Source organism: Cuculus canorus, chromosome 12 (assembly GCF_017976375.1).
Source record: "Cuculus canorus isolate bCucCan1 chromosome 12, bCucCan1.pri, whole genome shotgun sequence".
NCBI lineage: Eukaryota > Metazoa > Chordata > Aves > Cuculiformes > Cuculidae > Cuculus > Cuculus canorus.
In genome coordinates, this window is record NC_071412.1 from 6,665,281 (window position 1) to 6,688,706 (window position 23,426).

The 23,426-nt window shown below is 37.4% G+C and overlaps 3 protein-coding genes across 12 annotated transcripts in view; 2 read left to right on the plus strand and 1 right to left on the minus strand.

Moving 5' to 3' along the window:
- Nucleotides 1–2,166, plus strand: part of ADAMTSL3 (ADAMTS like 3) — a 187,558-nt gene extending 185,392 nt beyond the window's left edge. For 7 of the 8 annotated variants that reach the window (XM_054077304.1, XM_054077305.1, XM_054077309.1 and 4 more), the window contains one exon: nucleotides 107–2,166. In XM_054077304.1, coding sequence (XP_053933279.1) covers nucleotides 107–216 — 110 coding nt within the window. In that variant the 3' untranslated portion in view covers nucleotides 217–2,166. The remainder of the gene's footprint in view (nucleotides 1–106) is intronic. The other variant, XM_054077311.1, reaches the window with a different exon arrangement.
- Nucleotides 2,167–3,715: 1,549 nt separating this feature from the next.
- On the minus strand, nucleotides 3,716–15,704 carry SAXO2 (stabilizer of axonemal microtubules 2). Its single transcript, XM_054077418.1, has 4 exons — nucleotides 15,572–15,704; nucleotides 9,173–9,352; nucleotides 7,786–7,988; nucleotides 3,716–6,095 (listed from the first exon to the last, which is right to left on the minus strand). The coding sequence occupies exons 1-4, from the start codon at nucleotides 15,610–15,612 to the stop codon at nucleotides 5,110–5,112; spliced, it is 1,410 nt and encodes a 469-aa protein (XP_053933393.1). The 5' UTR covers nucleotides 15,613–15,704; the 3' UTR covers nucleotides 3,716–5,109.
- Nucleotides 15,705–15,727: 23 nt separating this feature from the next.
- Nucleotides 15,728–23,426, plus strand: part of EFL1 (elongation factor like GTPase 1) — a 74,252-nt gene continuing 66,553 nt past the window's right edge. The window contains exons 1-7 of one of the 3 annotated variants that reach the window (XM_054077415.1): nucleotides 15,728–15,765; nucleotides 16,307–16,411; nucleotides 17,180–17,247; nucleotides 17,442–17,526; nucleotides 18,664–18,797; nucleotides 19,421–19,558; nucleotides 20,437–20,651. In XM_054077415.1, coding sequence (XP_053933390.1) covers nucleotides 16,321–16,411; nucleotides 17,180–17,247; nucleotides 17,442–17,526; nucleotides 18,664–18,797; nucleotides 19,421–19,558; nucleotides 20,437–20,651 — 731 coding nt within the window. In that variant the 5' untranslated portion in view covers nucleotides 15,728–15,765; nucleotides 16,307–16,320. The other 2 variants (XM_054077417.1, XM_054077416.1) reach the window with 2 other exon arrangements.

Below are 23,426 nucleotides of genomic sequence, written 5' to 3' on the forward strand. Positions count from 1 at the left end.
ACAAAGCTACCAGGAATCCATCGGTTGTTTACAATTACGATGATAGGTTCCACTATTTATCTTTTGTCCATTATAAAGCCTTTTAATGTTTAAATATATTTTTCAGAAGGCGAATGCAAGGATACAACTCACTACTGTACATTTGTAAAGCACCTAAAGCTGTGCTTAATAGACATCTACAAACAGAGATGTTGTCAATCATGTCAAGAAATGTAACTCTTCCGTGGAAAGTTCACGATGGTGCAGTGAAGAGATGAGAAGAGGGGTTCATTAAACCAGCATACTCAAAGTATATACTTGTAAATAAGACATTAGTCATAACAGCTAAATGGAAATGTGGGGCTAATGAAAAAAACAGTGTTGCGGAGTGATATGCTGGACAGGGTATTTTTTCTGGGAAATTTTATTATCCACTCTTTGCAATGGAAATTTTAATGTTTTAAACATTTTTGTGTCTGGATTAGGAAGATAATATCATGGCGTACCATCTGTAGAATTTTATAGGTCATCACATTATAATTTTACCAGGGGAAAAAAAACATTATCTAAAAGCACCAGGTAGTGCTTACTGTCCTTAATATAAGAGAAAAACGAAGTCCCAAAATCCTTTGAAGAACTTTGGAATGCAGCAACTATTCACCCCTAGGTTTTGTTTTTATTGTTTTATCAAATTTAACACAATTTTTAAATTTATAGAAGCAGTGGCTTGTAGCTATAAAATTTTTGGCAGCCACTTCATTTTCATGAACAGCACGAGCTTGAGTCGATCTCGCAGGATGTGTTTTACTGATATTAGCTGTCAGAGGGATGCACAGAAATACATTTCATTTTTCATGCTTATATTTATGTTTATGCAGTAAAAGACATTGTAGATGCCAGTACAATTTTCAAAACAGCAACAGATCTCTTCTGAATAAATGAGGTGTCATTTTCCATTGTTTCTATTCTGCTCCAGTCACTGAAAAACAATCAAAGTTCTGGCATGATTAGACTTTTCTACTGATTTTTAAATTAGACACAAGGCTTCCTTGTCAGAGCTGTGAATGAAACATTTGTGAGCACTGTTCTCTGCATGTCAAGTCAAATGGGCAGCCAATAACTGGCCAAACATGGCTGTCAGATTTTCTATTTTAAATAAATATCTTTTTTTCTCCTGTTAATGGGGAAAAATGTCCAAGGAAGAATTATTAATTATGAAGGTAGACAAGCACAAGAAAACTATTTGGAGCAGTTTTCCATCAATATGACTTTTCATCACAACCCTTTGAGTCTTTCGCAAGTTAAGAGAATAAATTCTAATTGTGACTTCCCCAGGTAAATTACTTTCCTTGTTGCAGACAAAGTCTCATTAGGGCTGTAAGCAGAGGGAAACCCAGAGGAGCCAGCAGACAGGTGGGTATTTTTTCTTTTGTAGTTTCCAAACTACTGCACACGTTGGAGACCTGAATGCTTGTATTAGCTTGGATCTTGTGTTCCATTACTGAACTACACTACATGCTAATTAGCGGGTATGCTGTAAGAACAGGTTTAGAAACAGCGTTCCTGCACAATGGGTTTGCATCACTGAAAATTAGATTAGCACTACTGTATAGAAAATTTTTAATGTGGACTGTTGTGTCCAAGGCTGACTGCAAGGAGAGGATATTCCTGATCATTACCTTTTTAATCAGCAATGGGTCTTGATTGTTTAAGCAGTTTTTTTTTTAAATTAAAAGAAAGCATTTGTAAGATACTTTTGTAGATATTTATTGTCTGATTTAAAAGTGCAATATTTTGTTTTGTACAGTGTTTAATAAAGATTTTTGGACATATATTTTTTCTTAATACCAAAATTTCTTATTCATGTTTTTCCTTTATATTTAAAATTTTCAAATGTTAACACATAGCATTTTTTGTTGCTTTTATTTTGTCTTTGGTTCAGTATGCATGCTATACAGAAGCAGCGCTGTAAATGTTTGATACTGCAATTGGCATGACATTCCTCTGTAGATTATTTTATTGCTTCTCCAGTAACTGAAGATGTCTAATATTTAGCTTTCTTGAACGTAGTTTTGATATTTCTGAAATAAACTCTAGTTTGATTATTCAACACTGTGATTACCTAGAGATTGTTTATTACCATGATTTTCATGGTAGCTATGCTTTCATGCTGAGTGTTATTCTATAAACTGCCATGTCCATAACTCTGTGATTTTTTTTCAAAGCTAAGATTACTTCTTAAAGTTGACAGTTTATCAGACAGATTTTCAGCTCAGTTACAGACTGCTTTACATTGCTATTAAGAGGCAACATAAATGTAACCTGACTGAAAAAGTGGGGAAGAAAATTTGCCAAAATCCAAATAAGTCATCTCTGACTCATTGAAATCTGGAATCAGGAGTCTGTACAAGTTGGAATAAAGTTACATTTCTTTGCCAGGCTTTCATGTACTGCACCAAACAGAGTTCATTTAGACCCAACAGAACAGCTCTATGTTTTATACTTCGTGGGTGATGGCAATAGCTACATGAAAAAAAACTTGTTTCAGAATATCCCAGATGTGTAATAGTCTTTAGAAAGGAGAGTCCCATAAATAATATGAACAAGAAAATCCTTAAAAAATTGAAAAGAAATATCTAGCAATGAAATGGTGGTGCTTCAGAGTTATCCAAGAGAGTAACATTGGCAAAGGTACACGAATCTGTTTAATTTTTCCTTTTGTGTCACCAATGCTTTCTGTGCAGCCTTCTTTTTTTAAAACAAGCAGATTCTGTACAGCTGTTGTGTGGAGTGTGTGTACAGCACAGTGCAGGAAAAGCACTTTTAGGATAGCAATTGAATCCATGAGTAACTTTTCCATTTTTACATCTTGGCTTAGCATGACATCATCGAATGCTTTTTTAACAGCTGTTATTTTGAGAAATATTAGTTTTCCAGCCCGGTGTTCATTTTGTTTGCATTTCAAAAACATCTTGCTGATGAAAAAGTTGACCTCAACTACTGAATACTGTCTGAAGGTTTATAATCCCTTTTGATGCTTTTCCTGGAAGTGCAATCAGCAGCGTGTGGCTCTTTCAACTGTAGCGTAATAAAGGCTTCTCTCTTTCACTGTTAAACTTCCAGGAAAACATTAAGGGCAAAATGAAAGGGAATAAACTCCCTCCACCTCAGAAAAAATCTTCAAACACATCTGCAGAGGAACTGTTAAATCTGAATATGCCTTCTCCTTCCTCTCAAAACTTTTTGTACTGTGCTGGTAGGTGGCAGCAAATGACTTTCCGTAACGTAAGCGAGGGGGAAAAAGGTGACTTAAGAACTAATAAAACCAGCTGTGAAAAATGACAAAAAGCATCTGCGCTCACTCGGACCCAGAGGAGGAGCCATCTTCAGCAGAACACGCAGGCACACCGAAGTTTATGGATTCAGAAAACTCACAGTGAGTTTTCTTCCTCCCTAGAAAACAGAGCTGGAGGATATTCGAGCCTTCTTGAACTTCTTATGATGTACCACAATAGTGTATAGGTTATAGACTTGGGTAAGTGTCATTGCAAAGTTTTGACTTTGTTTCCTTAGTTGTGGCCAGACTGAGTCATGTTTCATAAAGAAAAGGGTGTTTGTAGTTTTTCTTCTGGAATTGGACTTTTTCCTGCCCTGCTTTCAGGATATCAAAGCTTTAGGTTGCCCTTGCTCATACCCAGTCCGAAACATGTCTTTACTAGCTGGGGGTGTGAATAATCTTCAGAGAGAAAAGTTTAATTGAATTATTGTTTCATTAATGGAATAAATCATATTACAAAAACACAGTACAAAGACAAAACCAACCTAGAAGTAACTGATGCTCTAATAACGTCTGGAGCTCTCTGATACAACGCCTTTTTGCATAGCTAATACACTCAGTTCAGCTTTCTTCCTTGCCGTATGTTCCAGTTCCTGCTTTCAGCATGTCTCCATCATTGATCTTCGTCTTTCCATCAGTGATTTGGTTTACAAATTACGAGCATGTAATTCTTCAGAACCCATCTGACTGCCCTATACCAGTGCGCACAAGATAGGCACTACCGAAAGAAATTGCACTGCAATACTGCGATAGAACATGATAATAGTGTTAATCATAAATTAATTACTGGCACTTGCTTAAATCATGAACATAATAGGACTGAAATCAGTTCCATCTAGATTTAACGAAATCAAGGAAGACAGAGAGAAAATACTAAATCTCATGCAGAAACATAATCACTGCTTGAATAAATTCTATTAAACAATAGAATCATATGTGAAATCTCTTTTCAAATTTTGTTGAATTTGCATAGCATTTAAAAACTACTCAGATGGGGAGGACACACACTTGGTGCTATTGTATCCAAAGCTTTGCATCAGCTTTGTGTCCGTTGCAATTAAGGCTGAATAAACACTATCTGGGAAATTAAGAAACAGTCTAATGACCTGGTTTTTATGTCTGAGGGATTTTAAGTACGTGCACAGAAAAAAGTGAGATTACTTCCTATTAATTACTATCATAAATTACAGTATGACCTTTATACTCTTCTCAGAACTGAAGGAAGGAAAAGTAATGATGACTAAAGCCAGAACTAGGTTTATAGATATGCCAAAGTGGCATGAGGTGTTGTCTTACGATTTTGGCAGCAAAATGTAAAGAAAAAAATATTGTTATGTGATTATTCCAGTATTGATGAGATGAGAAACTGAGGTAATTATTAAGATTATTGTAGCATTATTTGCTTACTATAAAACAAGAAATTATCAAAAGATAATTGCTATTTTGCTAATACAAACATTTGATTTGCAGAAAATCTGAAATAATTAAATGCATAATACATATGCTTGAGATGGAGCATAATGAAATGTGGGAGGTCACAGAAACTAGAACACATGATAAGAATAAGAATAAATGCCATGTAAAATACATAATTTCTACAAAATCTGGCAAATCTTTATTAGTCTTGCAATAAACTTCTGGTGTTGCTTTGATTTTCTTCAAGTTATTAGTTTGAATACTTTAAAATCAAGATTTACATTATTTTATCTGTTTTCAGTATTATTTAAAGAAAAAAATGAACAAATAAGATTCCAATGATTTCACAAAGGTGCTTGAAATAGTGCATCTCAGTATTAGGACACAACAGCTACTTCCTTTGGAATAGGATTGCTATTTGACTCAGAAAGTTCTGGAGTAAGCTGGCGGTAGAATTTGTGACCATGAGAATCTGTGTTTATATATACATAACCTGGAGGAGATGGATAATTTGCCGGGCAGATCTCTTGTTTCTTTGGAGTATATGCTGTGCGATACATAGTTTCATCTTGAAAAGGAGCTGGATTAGGAACTATAGCATGTGCAGGTTTGAAACTTTGAGCTGGGATGATCTGATGTGGTATATAATGAGATTTGAATGTAGTTAAATCATAAAATTTTCCTGTAGGTTTTGGAATTTCCTGCTGTTTCTTAATAATCTCTTGCTGACAGCTGCCCCAAACTTTGAAGTCTTCCTTTGTAGTAGTAGTCCCTTGAAAAGGGGCGTTGGTTTTTATTCCATTAGAAGAAACTGGTCTTATGGGGACAGCAGGAGAAATCTTGTGCTTCACATAGTCAAGATGGCTTGTGGAGTTAAAATCCATATTGCCTGGGGGTGGAACATACTCTTCTGTTTTGCGGACCTCAGGCAAGGAGACCAGCCATGGCTGAAAACGATCCTGGAATTCAGTGACTCCATTAAAATGAGCGCTGGATCTGACTTTTGCATTTTCAGGCTTGCAGCTTTTTGCAAGTTGTCCAGGTAGCCCTTTAAAATCATTCCGGTGGGTTGTGAGATCTTCAAAGGGTTGGTTGCTTGGCTTGTACACTTCTTTTGGTCTTACGAATTTTGGTGCCAGTTGATAAGCAATATAAGAAGTGCGATGGGAAGTAGTACCATCGAAAGGCACATGGGAAAGCTTGGCTACACAAGGAGGTTTAAAGCTTTGTCTGGGATTCAGTTCCCTAGGAATAAAGTCATCTTGAAACGTAGTGGAATTACCAAACTTCTCTGTTGGTGGCTGGTATATATGCTCCATCTTACTAGGTTCCCTTCTTTGAACTTCCCATGACCTATAGTCGTCTTTAAGGCAAAAACAAAACTTCACCATACAAGTGTTATTACTTAAGGCTATTCCTTTAAAATGAAGTCAAATTCTTCTAGTATTAAATCTTGCAAAACAAAGAAAATGTATGTAAGTGAGAATGACAATGTTATCTGCACGTTTGTGACTTGATAAAACTGTCTTGTATTATTACTGTGATAAAACCGGACAGAAATAATTGTACAAGATATCCTATTTTGAATATTTCCTCAAGGGAAAAGAATATGTTGCATGTACATATTTAGTGTGTGTTCCATACAGAAAACACCCATATACAGGTTTTATAAACAATATCTTATATTTTGCTTAGAAGTTAATGTAAATATACAAGACTGAAGGAAACCTCATAGATCAATGGGTCATGCTCACTACCAATTGGGAGAATTCTCTCATAATTTCCGTATCAAAGTTATATCATCTTAAAGTGTATTGAGATTTTTTTTCTTTGCTTCTGTTTTTTTTTACTAACATAATATTCTGCTACAGTTACAAAAACTAATATCCAATCTAAACTTCTTCATGGGTAGTTGAAATCAATTTGTTGTTTTGCAATTACTATACTTACTTCAGCTTTAGTGTTCTTTCACTCCTTGATCCTTAGTCCCTGCTGAACTGCTAACGTACATTTTAAGTGAAGAAGTTGCATGCTAAGTTGCATGCTCAGACTAGGCTAAATTATTAATTATTTGCTAGCTTACTACTTACACGCAAGCTAAATAGAAATATTTAAATTTCTTATAAATTATTTACAATTCATAAATATAAATAAAATATATATATAAGTACCTTTCTAAGTATCTATCTTTCTAAGCATAGTCCTAAGCTTAAATAAGTTAGTGTAATATAGCTCTGGATTATTATAAAGAGCCTTTTACCTCAAATTTTATCCTTCCAACTCATTCTGTCACTGCACTCCTGTCTTCTGCTTATTTTGCATCAGGCATTCTAACTTCCTGGTTTAATGGATATATCCGATTCTTGTTATTTCAATATCTTCTCAATAGCACTGGCCCTCACAATCAGGAACACTTGATTTTCATCCTAGTACTCCAGTAGATCACATCTCATCATTTATTTTTACTTACTTTTAACCAGGGCTGTAGTGCACTATACGTAACAAATTCAGTGACACATACTGTGCATAAAATGTTCTACTTGTCTGAAGTGTATCAGTGTCACTTGCCTGAATAACTTAAAAGGACATTTATTGCCTTTGTACTGACAATTATAATAGAATATTTTGTGTCAAAACAGATCATTGCTAGCATGATATGCAAATTATACAGTACACAGGGAAGAAGTCTAAAAATCAACTTTTGACCTACTCTGTCCAAAAACATGCATTACGAGCTAAAATAATCTGAAAGATATATTGGCACTCTAATTACAACCAACTGTTGCCTGAGATAGCCTAACCAAGCGTATGTTAGAATTTCTTTCCTTGTAGCCAAAAGAACCTTAGACAAAGCTTTTTGTTTAGAACTAATAAATATCACCTCTAAACAACCGGGGTGCTGAACATCTTAAGGCATTATCACCTGCTTTCTACTATGTCTTACTCTCTGTCCCAAACTAAGAAATCCGGTTTCTGATAGAGATAATTCAGAATACTTGATGAATACCTTCATCTTGGTTATTTCTTTTTCTAAAGGCAGCATATATTATTACCTCGATAGGTTGGTATGGTATCCAATTTTCCTCCAGTAGTGTGTTTTCTCTCTAGAGGTCTCACTAATGTCACTGGTTGTATTTTATGAGCATTATAATCTTTCCGGTATGTGGTTCCCAGATCTATCTCTCCCGTCTTTGGTTTATATTCTTCTTGTACCCGAAAAGGTCTCTTCACAATATCATATGGTAAATAATCAGATCTGAATTGGGGAAAAAGGAAATTCTAGTTAAAAACCTCCTTTTTCTGTTAGAGTCACTTTTGTCATTTGTTCCACTATATGGAAAAACAACAACTTACAATGTTTGCTCTGAATATTTAATCTGTTGCCATATGTTAGCGGAATAGCAAGGAGGAAAGAAAATCATAGTACATAAATGTAGGGTCTCTGATGCATGATATAACCTTTAATCAAAAGTAAACAGCGAAGCAACTTTTTCAACACTGGGAGACTCATTCCAAATTTAAAAATATTCCGTAAAATGTCTGAAAGGAGACTGGAAAAAGTTGCTGTAATTTTACAATGAAATGATCCAGGAAGCAACAGCACAGGAAAGATAAATTACTACAAGTGGCAGCGGTTACTAATTGCTTGAGGAGAATGGAATATATTCAGAAACACCATTTTTATATAGGTACATAACATTAAAAGGGTTCTTACTACCTATGTAGGTGTTTAAACAGTATATGCAGTACACAGTCAGTCTTGCAGAAGGCCATTTGGCCTTTCAATGTGTATCTCTTGTTTTTGCATAAATAAAGAAGTTTCATCTGTAATCCTTATAGCTTACAAGAAAACCAGTAACTGAAAAAGTAAAGGTTTATGCTCCTACCACATTATTAATAATGATTGAATGATGCATTTTCTGACTCTTTGAAAGATGCTCTTTAATCTTGTAAACTTACCATCAGAGTCTGTGCACTGACAGGACAGACCTACAGAACCCCTTTACAGTTGTCTTTCTTCAAATTCATAACAATTTAAAACTATCTGAATTAAAAAAAAAAAAATCCCCCTTCCTTTTTCTGGAGGTTTCATTTTCCCACTATCTCAAATTCCACACGCATATTACAGAACGTTCCCCAGCATGCCTGCTTTTTTAGACTCAATGAGACTTAGGTTTCCAAAACAGGCTGAAAACAAGGACAGAAATTTTAGACTATCTTTACAGGTTAAAGGGTGCAGTAAAGAATGCAAATCTTGTGTGTGTGCTTAACAATTTTTCATTACACTCGATATTTTGCTTTAAAATATGTTAAAAGTGTAATGAAGGTAATGACTGCATTATGAAATGATTGCAATAGAATGTGCGGTCCCCCCTTAAATGAGAAAGTCTGAAAAACTTTGTAAAGTAGTTGTAAAACACATTGCTTCAAAATGTTTACTTAAATGTTGTAATTCCTTCCATTTTCCCACGATGCACTTGGTATTCTTGTTTTGGCTTGAGGCTCCGGGGAGGAGAGATGTTGCTATACAGGGGATATTTCTCCACATACTCCGTTGTGAGGCACGGCTGTTGTCCGTTATCATAAATCCTTGTAGGTTTGTGAGGGCAGCGATGGCGCCTGGGTAAAACACATCAGATGACATCATTTTGAATAGTTTCATTGAAGGGGAAAACCCATGCCCGGTCTATTGGGAGTGAATAACAAACAGGAAAGATTGAATGGTATCAGTAGCTTGTGTTTAAAATCTTTTCTGAGTGATAAAATCACAAAATACTATGCTGATGGCACAGTTCCCAGAGCACATTATAACAATATGCAAGTTAGTCCTTGATACAGAATAGATATGATGGATAGAGTCGACCTCAGTCCTCTAACTCCTACCACCAAGATGCACTTTCCTCTTTTGTTGATCTTTAGTGATATTACTAGCCCTATTTGTAAAAATAACTATGCTTCGTTTTTCCTGTCATATTGTCTCTTTTATACTGCTTTCCCTTATTGCTTGTCTTGTTGTTTATATGCATTTGCTTATCTATTTTCACGACTCTTGATTAAACCTTTTTGATTAAAATTTCAGTGGTGTGAAATCTCATCTGCCCTTCTAGGCTTCCAAGCTATTTCGGACTTTTAAACTCTTTTTTTTCAAGGATTGATGAAATCTTCTATCCAAAAACTGTTTAGAAGTAATGATATTTCTTTTCTTAATCGGCTTTACTTCAATTATACCCGTTTGTCATTGATGTCTATTTTAATGACACCATTGTGTTAAGAGGTACACGATGACTTAATTTTTATACCTTGTTGTTTTGTGTAAATCATGCATGAAATCAAAACATATACACTACTTTCTATATTGCATTGCATTGCTCCTACCACCATATCTTCATTTACTTTCTCCTCTACCTGGGAGGTGCTGCTGCCTCTGTCCTCTCTAACACCTCTGCTGTAGTCCATGAACTTCTTGCCTTGGGGCTGTTCCAGCAGCCTGATCCCAACCCACTTAGTTTCTTGGCATAATGCATTTATTCATTCTAATTTGCATAACGTGTTTATATCTCTTTAATTTGCATAACGCATTTATATCTCTCTAGTCGTTTGTTTCAAGCACAGTTTTAAAATTTTATTTTGGCTGATGCAATTATTAATTGCTCCTTTATGAAAGATATTTCTCCTACTTGTAGCTGGAAACTTGCAATACTGGTTCAGGTATAAGCAAAGGGAAATAACAAGAAATTAAGCATTATTTTTAAAATAAACGAGTCTTGTAAAACTATGTACATGAAAAGCAAAAATAACTAAAGAACTAGAAGGATAAAAATATACAGCTTTTACTAGCTACAAACAAATAGTTCAAGACCTGCAGTGAACTTTAGCACTGAATACCAAGAAAGGTAAAAAATAAATTAAAGCAAGGTATAACAGAATACAGAAACAGACATGAAGGATTCCTGCTGTGAAGAGTAAAATGGAAAACACCCACTATCTGGGACTGGAGGTCCCTAAAGCTGGTATTACTTTAGGCTGCCTGACTTTGCCAGCTCAGCAGCTCAATCCATGAGAGACAGGGTAGCCCTGTCTAATAAGCCAGATCCTCTGAAAGCCTCAGGTGCTTATTCCTTTTCAATCACACCCATGCACGCTCAAGTAATAACGGAGAGACCTAATCAGAAGGTAGCCAGGAAAGGAAAAAAGAAGAAGAGGGAAAGAATCAGAAAGGTAGGAAACCAAGACAACTGCGTGCTATTTCTCAGCACAGTGCTTGTCTGCTGCTATTACCACCTCAGTAGTATTTTTTTCAGTAAGTATAAGCAGCATATGCTGTGTTATGTAGCACCTAAAAATAACAGCTAAGCAGAAACTAAAACCATTGAATGTATGTTTTGAAATCTAGTTGAAATGCAGTGTATCAAATTATAATGACATTCATATATTTTAGGCATACGATTCAAAGGAATTTGAAACAAATGATACTAATTTACAAAACCTTCCTTCTGACAGCCTTCTGTTTGCCATAAGCTGGTCCAGAAGACCAATCACCAAACAAAACACTTTTTCTGTTTTGGTATCACCAGTCTTTAAAAACTTATCTCTCTCTAATTTCTACATAATATTGTCAGTATATTTCCTGTATTGCCGAATGACCGTGCTACAAATGGAAATAGATACTAGAAAAATAATTACTTGCAGAATGAGTCTGTAGTTCTTGGTAGGTTCAAAACAATGGTGAAAGTAATTTCATGTGTCTCTCTAAGGAAAATATAATTGCATTAAAATCTATTGCTGAATCAAAAGTGTCCTTGATCCCAGCCATTTCCAGCATATGAAATAATTCTGAACAGCCTCTAACTGCACAAAATTACTTGGATTCAGACAGGACTGTTTAGGAGATTCTACACGCTACTCTGTGCTGTGAAAGGACCTTCAGTGGGCATAAAAGACAATGTGAAATTACCTTAATATAAATATGAATTTGAATTGCAGAAGAGATTAGGGTTTTCTTGGCTAACTGATAAATCTGCTTCTGGATGCTGTCCAACTACTAAACCAAAAGCTTTTGTTTAGATAATAATTTAATAAAACTGATTATATAGGGCATCACAGTTCTTTAGAGAGAAGATAAGAATCTTCAGAGAAGACAGATTACAGCTCTGATAAATGAAATATGTGCCCTACAATTTGGCCAGAACTCCTTGAGTCACTGATTGTTTTAAACTTGTTACTTGATTTTAAGTTCAATTCCAGTGTTATTACTAATTGGAATGAATTTGATGAGAGTATGGCTTCTCTCCTGACTGACTGATGCCTGTTTTGATGGATTATTATTCTTTCCCCTCTTTGAGGTGGACTAACTATCTTGTGGTTTTCATAAGGTCTAAACAGAATCTCAGCTAAAGAAAATTGACAATATATGGGCTGTCTAGTGCCAAACACTGTTGCTCTGATTATTTTAACAGAATGATACTGAATTTCACTTATCTAGAATCTGGCATACATGCAGTTGTTTTTTTATGCTGGCAAGATCCTTGACATTTTCCCATAAAGCATTTTGCTCCCAGAGAACTAGACTAATAATGATAAAAGTTAATGTTTATCATCATAAAAAAACCTGCTTTTGAAGAAACTAAACCCACAACTCAAGGTTTTTATTTTTGAACTTCCAGTGCACATGCTGTGCTCTGAAAAAACGAATGTATAGACACTGTATTTTTGAGTCATCTGCTTTCCTAGTGTTGACAGGAGGTCTGGTAGTTTTTATTGTGTTTGCGTGTATTTATGTGTGGTCAGTATGAGGGCTTAAGTATCCCATATTTTAGAGAAATCTTCCTCTTTCCTTTTAACTTACATTTATTCAGGAATCTAGATTTTTATCATAACAACAACAAAAGTGCAATAAATGGAGAAAGGCTGATAGATTGAGAAGATAAAACAGTAATTTATTTTTAGATCTCAAAACTAAGCTTTCATGCTTTTGTAGGTTATCTTTTCTAGTAGACAAATACTATTCTTGAATGCAGAGAGTCCTACCTCAGAGGCTTTATTCTTCCTATGAGGCCAGATTTAACATCCTGTATTTGCTGTTTAGATATGTCTATTGAGCCTGACTGTACTTGCTAGCAGGGTGTAATTTTCTCTTGTATTAAGTTAACACATTTGGAACCCATGAAATAAGAAAATAAAAATATTTCTTTCCCTATATGGACCAATCCCAAGTAAGGCTAGCTCATACTTCCTCCACATCAAAAATATGCCACTTCTAAAATAAGAAATGGAGCCACTACTCTGCACAATGTGGTTTTGAGAACATTCTTGTGGTTTATTCAAGAAAAAAAACAAAAAACACCTCCAACCAAACTTATATCTGTAGTACAGCAGCTTGATAATTATCACCATCCTGCCTTGGCAGCATCTTATGCTACTGCAGAAAGTCTTAAAGTCTCAAGCTCAAGAGGCTAGAAATTATGTCAATTATTAAAAATGGAGAATTCCCTAGCACTGGACCCATTCTGCAAATTGATCTTTGAGCATGCTCAGCGCTGGTACACTTCCATATTTTTTCTTAGCATTGCGATTATTTGTTGATTTTCGAAAAAGATCACCTAATAGGCACAGAAAGTGATTCAGTCTAATAAGAACGAATCGTAATCAAAATATTCTTTAAAATCTTGTAACAAACTTGACTACGAGCCCAAGGCTGCAACCCCTAAGTATGAACACTACCACCTAGATGTAAGTCTTTAATGAGTGGATTGTGTACGTTACGATGTCAAAAAAAAAGGTCATTCTGGAGTTTTGGAGGCTCTTCTCACTCCCTTGTAAAGAGAAGGGAGAATAAAATTCTGTCTTACTGGCTTTCTTCCATGTATTTCTAAAATTTTTCTGACTTTTTTTATGTCTGTGAACAGCTAAGAAAGATTGTTTCCTTCTGTTTTATAACTTAGAATTAGACAGTAATTTTCCGCAAATAGCTAAATAAGAACCTCTACAAAACATTAGCTCGTTTTCTTTGCATTGTTCTAAGATGTGTATGCATTGCGATATCCAGGTAACACTGCCAAGCGACCAGTCTTTACCTGAAAACAGAAACACTTCAGTTACACTGAGGCAAACACAACCTGTTGCCTAAACAAATAATGGCTTAAAATTTTATTGACCATGAAAAGCTTAGTTATGTTTTAAACCATAAGCTTTTAATAATCTGAATAATTGAATAAACTGGGGTTACGAATCAAGGATTTTCAGTTGAGTTGAACCTTGTTTTGTGCTCCTGGATTGTTTTATCTCAGCAACTTACACCCAAGCTTGTTATCTCATCACGAGAACAATGTATCCCAATTCTTCATTAATCTAGGATTTTTGAAACAAATGTATGGGGCAAATTACACCCACAGTCCTGACCAAGAAGAACATGATCAGCTTTACATGCTGCCTGTCTCTCGTCTCTGCAGATCAAAAAAAATGGCTGATGAACAGAGAGACAGAATTCCCATACGGAAATACATAAGGAGTGTGTCTGCTACACAAACCTCAACATGAAACCTGTAGTTAATGGTGTGCTTTGCAGCCGTAGGGCTGGCCCTGCACATCCAATACACAGTGATCACTCTCCTAGGATGTATTTGCTAGACTTTTTTGGTGTATATTAAAGACAGGATCTTCGAATCCTAGGATGAGAATCCTAGGGTGATTATTTTTCTAGGGTTTTTTTAAGTAGATAGAGAAGAAATTGAAAATATTAACAGCACTGACTCCAATCCTAGAAACATATATCTAAATTTTGCAAGGTTTAAAATCCCTTATGATTTTGGGAAACCCGTCTTGGGAATTTTTTTTACATATAGCATTGATAATATTGCTTATAGACCTGTCATAGTAATTTTAAACAAAAATATTGCCTGCTGTACCCTCTTACACCAGCCTCCCTGGGCCAAAGAGGCTGCAGGACACTGATGATTAGTGTGTCTCCATATCAGATCATTGAATGTAAAGAAATAGTGGGGCTTCCCGTCATGGTAGAGAGTATAACTGGATGTGACGTGAGAAAGGCAGGTCTATTAAATCTATTTTAAAGCCTGCCGTGCTTGCAGAGGTTTCTGTCAAGGCTGATTTACTCGGGACTCTTCCGAGGGCTCCTTTGGTGCAGTCCTGGCTCCACACAGCCCCACTGGCTCTGCTTTATGGAAAAGCCTGATCTTTAGGTTCAGTCCAGGTGGCTTTGAAAATCTTGTCTCCATCCTTTTCTATTTTAATGCATTTAAGATTTGCTTTCCCTCCACTTTATTTAAACTTAGTATTGGCTGAGAAGAACCCTTGTAGAAAAACAAAGGGAAGCCAGAAACTGTTGAAATGGGAATGTTAGAAAGCTGCTGCCGCCTTCCAAGATCAGCCCCGACCAGGCCATAGCTGGGATGGGGGGATGGGGAGGGATGGGGGTGGTTTGGGGGAGAACTTAGGGTGGGGGTGATTTGGGGAGAACTGGGGTGGTTTTGAGGAGAACTGGGGTGGTTTGGGGGAGAACTTAGGGTGGTTTTGGGGAGAACTTAGAGTGGGGGTGATTTGGGGAGGACGGGGGTGGTTTTGGGGAGAACTGGAGTGGTTTGGGAAGAACGGGGGTGGTTTTGAGGAGAACCAGGGTGGTTTGGAGAGTATGGGGGTGGTTTGGGGAGAACTGAGGTGGTTTTGGGGACAACTGGGGCGGTTTGGGGACAACTGAGGTGGTTTTGGGGGACGGGGGCGAGGGAAGGGTCCGGTTGCTGAGGTGAAGCCGCCACCTTCTTCCCTCCCGGGGACGCAGGGCCTCCCCCGCTCCCCGAAGCGTGTCCCGGCGTGGCCGCTTACCCGCAGGTACAGATCCGGCACAGGCAGCGAGGCGGCTTCATCCTCCGCGCCGCCGGCAGCGAGGGAAGGCGTCCCGTCACCCGGGCAACGGCCGCGTTCCCTCCGGGAGCGGCCCTCGCCGGCTGCCGTATGGCGTCACGTGGGCGGGGCCGGCGCGGGCTTCCGGGTGCGTGGGGCGCTGCGAGGGTGCGGAGGTGAGGCAGCTGCTGACTCTCTCCGTGAGGGACCGGGGGGGACTTGGGGCCGGCCTTGCTTCCTCCCTTCCTCCCCTCTCTTCCCCTCTCCTTCCTCCCTTCCCTTCCCCTCTCCTTCCTCCCTTCCCTTCCCCTCTCCTTCCTCCCTTCCCTTCCCCTCTCCTTCCTCCCTTCCCTTCCCCTCTCCTTCCTCCCCTTTCGCCCTCCTGTCGCGTCGTCTCAGCCCCCAAGATCGCTGCGTTGGACGGGACGGGGCAGCCACACGCCCCCCTCCCACACTGCGCGGGCTAAGGGCGAAGCGTGAGGCCTCCCCGGGACACCGTCCCTGAGGGGGCTCCTTGTTAAACTACCCCGATCCCCCCCGACTTTCTGTTTTCTCCCTTAAAACTAGAAGCGCGGCCCGTGGTTTGTAAGTTTCAGGTGCTCGTGGGCCCCGGGAGGCTCCCACCTACGAAGCTCTGGTCACGATTTAAGTAATTAAAAAGAAAAAAAAGAACCTTTTTCGAGGTGGTTGTTAAATATAATCATTTGCTTCGTTCAGAGAATTAGCCAACCATGGTCCTCACCAGCGTGGGAAGGATAGCCGGTCTCCAGAGGAAGAGTTCAGGCATCAGGAATATCTGTATATTGGCCCATGTGGATCATGGTAAGGCAGCAGGTGCTTGGGACTGGCAGAAACCTTGGGAGGCAAACCTGTGTGTGTGTCTGTTTGAAGGATGGTGAGATACTTTGGTTACTGTTTTAAAGCAGTAGATTTTCACAGAGTTAGCTTTCAGCTGCCTTAATCCTGATTCTAAAAATTAAATTTGCTTTATGCACATTTCTTTTGTCCTGGTGCAGCTTATTTTTTAGGCATTAAGAGAGCATTACACTGTAATAACTTGGACTAGTTGAAACTGAATGTTTTCTACTTTGTGAATGAATGGTGTGAACGAAATATACGCGTGTGTGAAGTAAGCTATTGTAATTCTGTTTTTATGCTATGGAAGTTTATGTTTCCAATTTGTGAATAAAAAGCATAAATGAAATATACGTGTGTGAGGTAAGCTGTTGTATTTCAATGATTACCTAATGGAAGTTTATTACGTAGGTAGAAATAATAAATACGTTAGGACGCATCTTTTGCCTAAATGCATGATATATTGAGGTTCTGATGTACTGTTTGATATTTCAATTGCTTTTCTGGTCATCGGAAGTAATGTTGCATTTGCTCATCAAAAATCTCTATGAGTCCAACAGGTGAAGCTGAATAATCAGATATTTGTTTTTGTTAGCTTGTACTTTTGTGGCATTTTGGGAGGTTTATTAGCGTTGGTATCTCAGAACACTAGGTATTGTCAGGATTCATAATGTTTCTGCATCTTTCTCCATTGTTTGTATTAATTTAAACTAAGTAATTTATTTTTCTTTTCAGGCAAAACTACTCTAGCTGATTGTCTGATATCTAGCAATGGAATAATCTCTAGCCGCTTGGCAGGAAAGGTAGAGTTATACTGTCATTTTTAACAAAATTCTAATGTGTCTATGCTGGGATTGTAAATCAGCAATGATTAAGGAAATTCCATTCCTAGTCTTGCTAAACTTCATTTTATTGTAGTAGTGCTCTTTGATAGTTGATGAGTAACTTATGAAGATAATTCAATGGACTTATTATCTTTTTATTCTTTTTGTACCAGCTGAGATACCTAGACAGTAGAGAAGATGAGCAGGTCCGAGGAATAACGATGAAATCTAGTGCAATTTCATTGCACTTTGTGAAAGGTAAGTCATTGATGCTGACAAGCATAAACTCTGATACATATTTTTGTTAATTTTGCCTGTCTCTTCATTGTTGTTGTCAAAATCTTTTTGTTACACAACTTTTGCTTTTGTGTACCTCTGTGTTAGACCATGATTCTGCAAAGACTTGGGCATGTATTCACCTGTTAACTGAGATGTTAAGAAAACCATCTTCAGTCACATATCTGAGTGAAAGGAATTAGAAAAGTTACTTTTATCTTATAATTTTAGATCTAAGTCTTTATATTTTGATCTTAAGTCTTGAAATAATGTCACCAAAAGGCAAAATCTTTCAAAACTCATTTTTAAAGATTATTTTGTACAGTCCTGTATTTGCTATGCTTCCGTGTTAAGATGCCTGTAATACTCTGCTATAAATTGTTCAGAGTTTTTTTATAGTCTACTTACAGTCTCATCTTTTTTATGACTCTGTGTTGATCACCAGTCTTAGTGAATGAAAAACGTGAAATACATTACTAACAGGCTTATGGAGAAAAAAGAATACTAAACAGTAAAAATTGCATGAAAAGAAAAGCCACTATTAGAATTTCCATTTCAGCCATATCTAACTATAAAAAATAGTAAAAATCAATGATTTTCCAGCTAAGTACTTTAAACTGTGGTGGCTGGTTTATTGTTAACTCTGAAATTACCTTAGTTTTAATGGTTAGAACCTTTTAAGTCTTTTTACTGTTGTATTGAAATTTAGACTCTAAGATATCTTCTAAAATAGGAAAGTCTCTTAATCTTAATTTGATTATGGCTAGGGATAAATGCAGTGAATTTATCTAAAGTGGACTGGAGTCTCCACTACAAGCTTATTCAGGGTTTTTCTTTTTTTTTGATTGACTGATGTGGTTTTTGTTTTAATTTTCTGAGGGTAACAGGGCATTGAGAAGTGAAGATTGGCGTTAAGAGTGAAATTAAAACCGATTAGGTACAATGTGCTGGATATTGTGCTGCCAACAGTCGTCTTTTCCCATTGAAGTTTTTCTTAAGCATTATAGTTACTGCACTTTTGGTCCTTGGAAACTAATAATAGCTTAAGTAGTATAACCGTGTGGCTGAAAAATATTTTTGAAAACTGTTCTGAAATATTAATTTATTGTTTGATCTTAGGTGATCAGGAGTATCTGATTAATTTAATAGACTCCCCAGGGCATGTGGATTTTTCTTCGGAAGTATCTACTGCTGTCCGGCTCTGTGATGGTTGCATTATAGTGGTGGATGCTGTTGAAGGAGTCTGTCCACAGGTGAAATAAAGTATATTAAACAGAAAGAGGGTAGAAAAGACGCAGTAAGCAAAGTCCTAACTGTATTATATGGAAATAAATAAGCTGGTTTAAGAAGTTTTGTACAACTTCTGTTAAATAGCAGTGTACTTGAAGTATCAAAAAGGGTAGGTAGTTTTCAGCATTGTGCTGAAAAACTGAGTGACACTGGTGAGTGGGTGTAGTGATGTAGGGTTGGAACAGGGAGTATGCAGTTGTTCAGGTAATGGAATATTTGTACAGAGAAGACATATATGTCTTAAGGGAAACAATATCTTTACAGATGCATTTAAGGTATTGAAAGTGAAAAAATAAGGAAAATAATATTGAGATTGCTTTTTTTCATGGCTTGCTTTTATAGAGAGGGAATTTTTTTTGGTTTTGTGGCATTTCTGCTATGAAATCCTGCCATTCTGTAGGATTCTGTAGTAACTAGTACTATGAACAATGTGAGTCATATTTCTGGTTTGAATGTCAGCCTGTGCTCTATTGTATTTTTAATTAAATTATAAAATTATGTTGTCATTTTCATTAACATTCTGTCTCTTTTTGTGGTATCAAGCTTTCTGCTGTAATGGATTTTTTTTTAATTTCCTTTTTAATAGACTCAAGCAGTTCTACGGCAAGCATGGCTAGAAAATATACGTCCGGTATTGGTAATTAATAAAATTGATCGCTTGATTGTGGAACTCAAGCTCACCCCTCTGGAGGCATACTTGCACCTTAAGAATATCTTAGAACAGGTATTAATACTATGGGAACATATTCACACAGCAGATTTTATTAAGGTTTTTTTTCTTCCCCCCTTTTCTCCGTTCTTGAATTGAGAGAGACTGTAATTTTTACTGCCTTATAGGTAGAATAAATTTAGTGCAGCAGAACCATTTTTTTCTGTGTGGGATCAGGTACTATAACATCTAGTCTAATTTTTAGTATTGAAATACATTGTATTTCTAGTTGACTTTCAGAGTCACTCAGAATGCCTGCAAAAGAGAAAACTACTAAATGCCATCAGGTCTTCAGGGAGAGTCTTCATTTTTAGAAATAATATGCTGAATGTTTTGTTTTTCATATTAAATTACCTAAACTTCTTTGGAGGTAGACAAGTAATACCTTGAGACTGCTCCTGATATTGCTGCATTTATGCAGGGATGAAGTTAATTCACCTCTTAAGTTTTAAGTTAAGTTAGCTTCAAACTTTAGTTTTTTTCCCCTCAGAGCTGACTTTTAAGCACTTATGTACCTGTTTTCCCTTTGCCTTCCTTTGTTGGTGGTTGGCCGTAACAAGTTCCTATTTCATCATTTGTTGTTCTGAGATCAAAGTTTATTACACGTGATAGCCTGTAACTGATTCAATCCTGCTGTGGCTGACTTTAACTTGGAAAGTATGTGGTGTTTAAGCTGAAATGTTTATCTCATCAAACTCCTGTTGTCTTCACATGGGCAGGATTAGATACATGCTGTGTTTTAAATTGCTAAGTGAATCACAGGCATGATATCCTGTTTTAAAACAAAACAGAACTCTTTTTATGTTTTGGAGGGTGAAGGAATTGTGTTTTAGTTGCAAGGCTTGTGAAAGAGTGAGCAAATATTAAGAGTGTGTTTACGTATCCTTCCATAGATCAATGCAGTCACTGGAGCACTATTTACCTCTAAAGTCTTAGAAGAAAGAGCTGAAAAAGAAACAGAAAGTGAAACTCTTACAGATGCTTCACCAGGAGATCAGGTTTATGATTGGAGTGCTGGACTGGAAGAAACCGATGATTCACATCTTTACTTTTCACCAGACCACGGAAATGTGGTGTTTGCCAGTGCAGTTGATGGCTGGGGTTTTGGGTAAATCTGAGATTTAGTTACTGTTTGGTTGGCTTATTTAATCGATAACTGCAGTTAAAGTATTATCTATTGCTTCATGTTTCTAAAGATGTTATTTGTACTTTTCTGTGATATGCAACTGTATAATCAGTTCTAATATGAACACTGAACAGCTGAAAATACTATAAGCTTTGTCATCTGCATGACAAGGATACCTGTTTTACTTACAAAGGAGCTGCTGAGCCCACTGTAATGTTCAGCCTAGCATAGTAAACTTAGTGTTTTAGTAATTGCTAACAATAGGCTGTAATAGACTTGGCACTAGTACAGGAGCTGTTTCACAAGTAGATTGCACCTTCCAGCTACAGGGATGGTGACATTCATAACAAGCATAAGGCAGGCAACTGGAATCGGGGCAACAGTTTCAGCTGTCCATTTCGGTCCAGTACAGTTCTGGGTCACAGCATTACTGTAATCTGGTTTTTCTGTACTGGACTTTGACTGGTTCTTGAAATGACCTTCTTTTTAAGTGTTTATACTCGTCAGTCTCAATCTGGCTTTACTCTGCTCTTTATTGAGTTGCATTTCATAGAATGATTTTGGTCAAAAAGGACCCTAAAAATCATCCAGTTCCAACCCCGCTGCCATGGGCAGGGACGCCTTCCACTGGACCAGGTTGCTCAAATCTCCATCCAGCCTGGTCTTGAAGAGCATTGCGGAGATTTTTAAGTAAACATAAGAATGTGGGGGTAGAAAAATTTCAGAAAAAAAATCTGGACTGCTGTATTTGATTTTTTGATTCATTCTGTTTTTCAGTCCCGTTCTTAGTTTCAAAGGACAGGGTAGCGTAAAGAATACAGATGTTCTGATGGCTTGCCACAAGGTGGAGTCGTTGTCTTCATTGTGAAACTATTAACGAAAAAGATGCAGCAATACAGTGCATGTCTTTAATATAGCAAAACCTTTTAAAGAAATTCAGTCTCAGGATTTTTAAGTCAAAGTTAAGCTCTTAAATAAGGTTCCATGTGCAGTTTGTAGTTTAATACAAACGTTTCTTGTCAATGTAGACAAAAGGGAAAATAAATTTTTTTTTAGTTTAATTGTCTGCCATGAATAATAATAATTTATGAAAAGAAAAATCAGAGTGCAAGTAGTGTAAAGGAAACTGAAAACAAATCTTCACATTCTAACAAGTTGGAATATTCGTTAGTTTGAAAGAGCTCTGTTCATAGAGGGTTTCTATGAGGAGAGACCATGTCTGAAAGCTGGAGGGGATCTGCACGTTAACACACATCTTATGATGTATGATATATGAATGATCTACGAACCTCATAAAATTCGGCAAGGCCAACTGTGCAGAGTCCTGCATCTGGATTGGGGCAATCCCAATCACAAGGCTGGGCAGAGAATGGGTTGAGAATAGCCCTGAACAGAAGGACTTGGGGGGTGCTGGTGGACGAGAAGCTCTGTGAGAGTTGACAGTGTGTGCTTGCAACCCAGAAAGCCAACTGTATCCTGGGATGCATCAGAAGAAGCATGACCAGCAAGTGGGGAGAGGTGATTCTGCCCCTCTACTCAGCTCTTGTGAGACCTCACCTGGAGCCCTGTGTTCAGTTATGGAGTCCTCAGCACAGAAACGACATGGAACTTTAGAGCGAGTCCAGAGGAGGCCACGAAGATGATCTGAACCTTGAAACACACATCCCAAAAGAGGACAGTCTGAGAGAATTGGGCTTGTTTAGCCTGTGGGAGAGAAAAGGCTCTGGGGAGACGTTATAGCAGCCTTCCAGTATTTAAAGGGGGCTACAGGAAAGCTGGGGAGGGGCTCTGTATCACGGAGTGCAGGGTTAGGATGAGGGGGAATGATTTTAAGCTGAAAGAGGGTAGATTTAGATTAGATACTAGGAAGAAATATTTTTTTGTGAGGGTGGTGAGGCGCTGGCCCAGTTTGCCCAGAGAAGTCGTGGATGCCTGATCCCTGTAAGTGTTCAAGGCCAGGTTTGATGAGGCTTCGAGCAACCTGATTTAGTGGAAGGTGTCCCTGCCCGTGGCAAGGAAGTTGGAACTGGATGATCTTTAAGGTAAGGTCCCTTCCAACCCAAACTATTCTACGATTATCCTAAGTCCTCCATTCCTACATGGTAGCCACAGTCACTCTTCTGTTTTATGATGTGCAGGGAAACAGTATTTTAATATCTGTAGGCTTTAGCTTTTCTGATTTGTAACTTTTCATTGAAATTCCATGGAACTCTGGCAGTATATTGTTGTTATACAGAGATTCTTGGGATGCAGCTGTTAGAAACTTGTTGAAGTTTGGACTCACAGTATGAACATTTTATTTAGCAGATATTGAAGTGTTTTGGAGCTATCTGCTGTTTTTGTCTTGTATGGAAAAATACTGGGCCATTTGCAGCTTGCTTTTCTTTTGGAAACTGACAAAGCCTGTGGAAGGCAATAAATGAAAACAAAAAGCTAACGTTTTTGTTTTGGGGAGTTCAGAGATGGCCTAGGTTTAGTGTTAGTATTCTAAGTATGCTGACAGAATGCTAAACATTAAGAAAAATGTTTGTTAAAGAAAATGAAACAGAGTACTTTGTTACAATAAGCAGAATTATAAACTCGAAAGCAATGTAGAAGTTATTTCTTTAGTTCAAGCTACTTGATATTTGCAAGTAAATGATCAACTGTTAAGATTTTATAGGTTGGAGAACTACATTCTGATATAAGCATGTGGTCATAAACACTTTACGATCATCTTTGTAAATGAGAAAGAAAGCGTGTTGTTCTTAAGTGGTA

What these genes read in the sequence shown, in the direction of transcription:
- SAXO2 (XM_054077418.1), bottom strand. Translation starts at nt 15,612, where the DNA reads ATGAAGCCGCCTCGCTGCCTGTGCCGGATCTGTACCTGCGG. An exon ending in GAAGGAATTACAACATTTAA is followed by an intron (nt 7,989 to 9,172) that starts GTAAACATTTTG and finishes TCCCCAATTCAG; the next exon opens with ATCTGATTATTTACCATATG. An exon ending in TACCATACCAACCTATCGAG is followed by an intron (nt 6,096 to 7,785) that starts GTAATAATATAT and finishes TTTGCCTTAAAG; the next exon opens with ACGACTATAGGTCATGGGAA.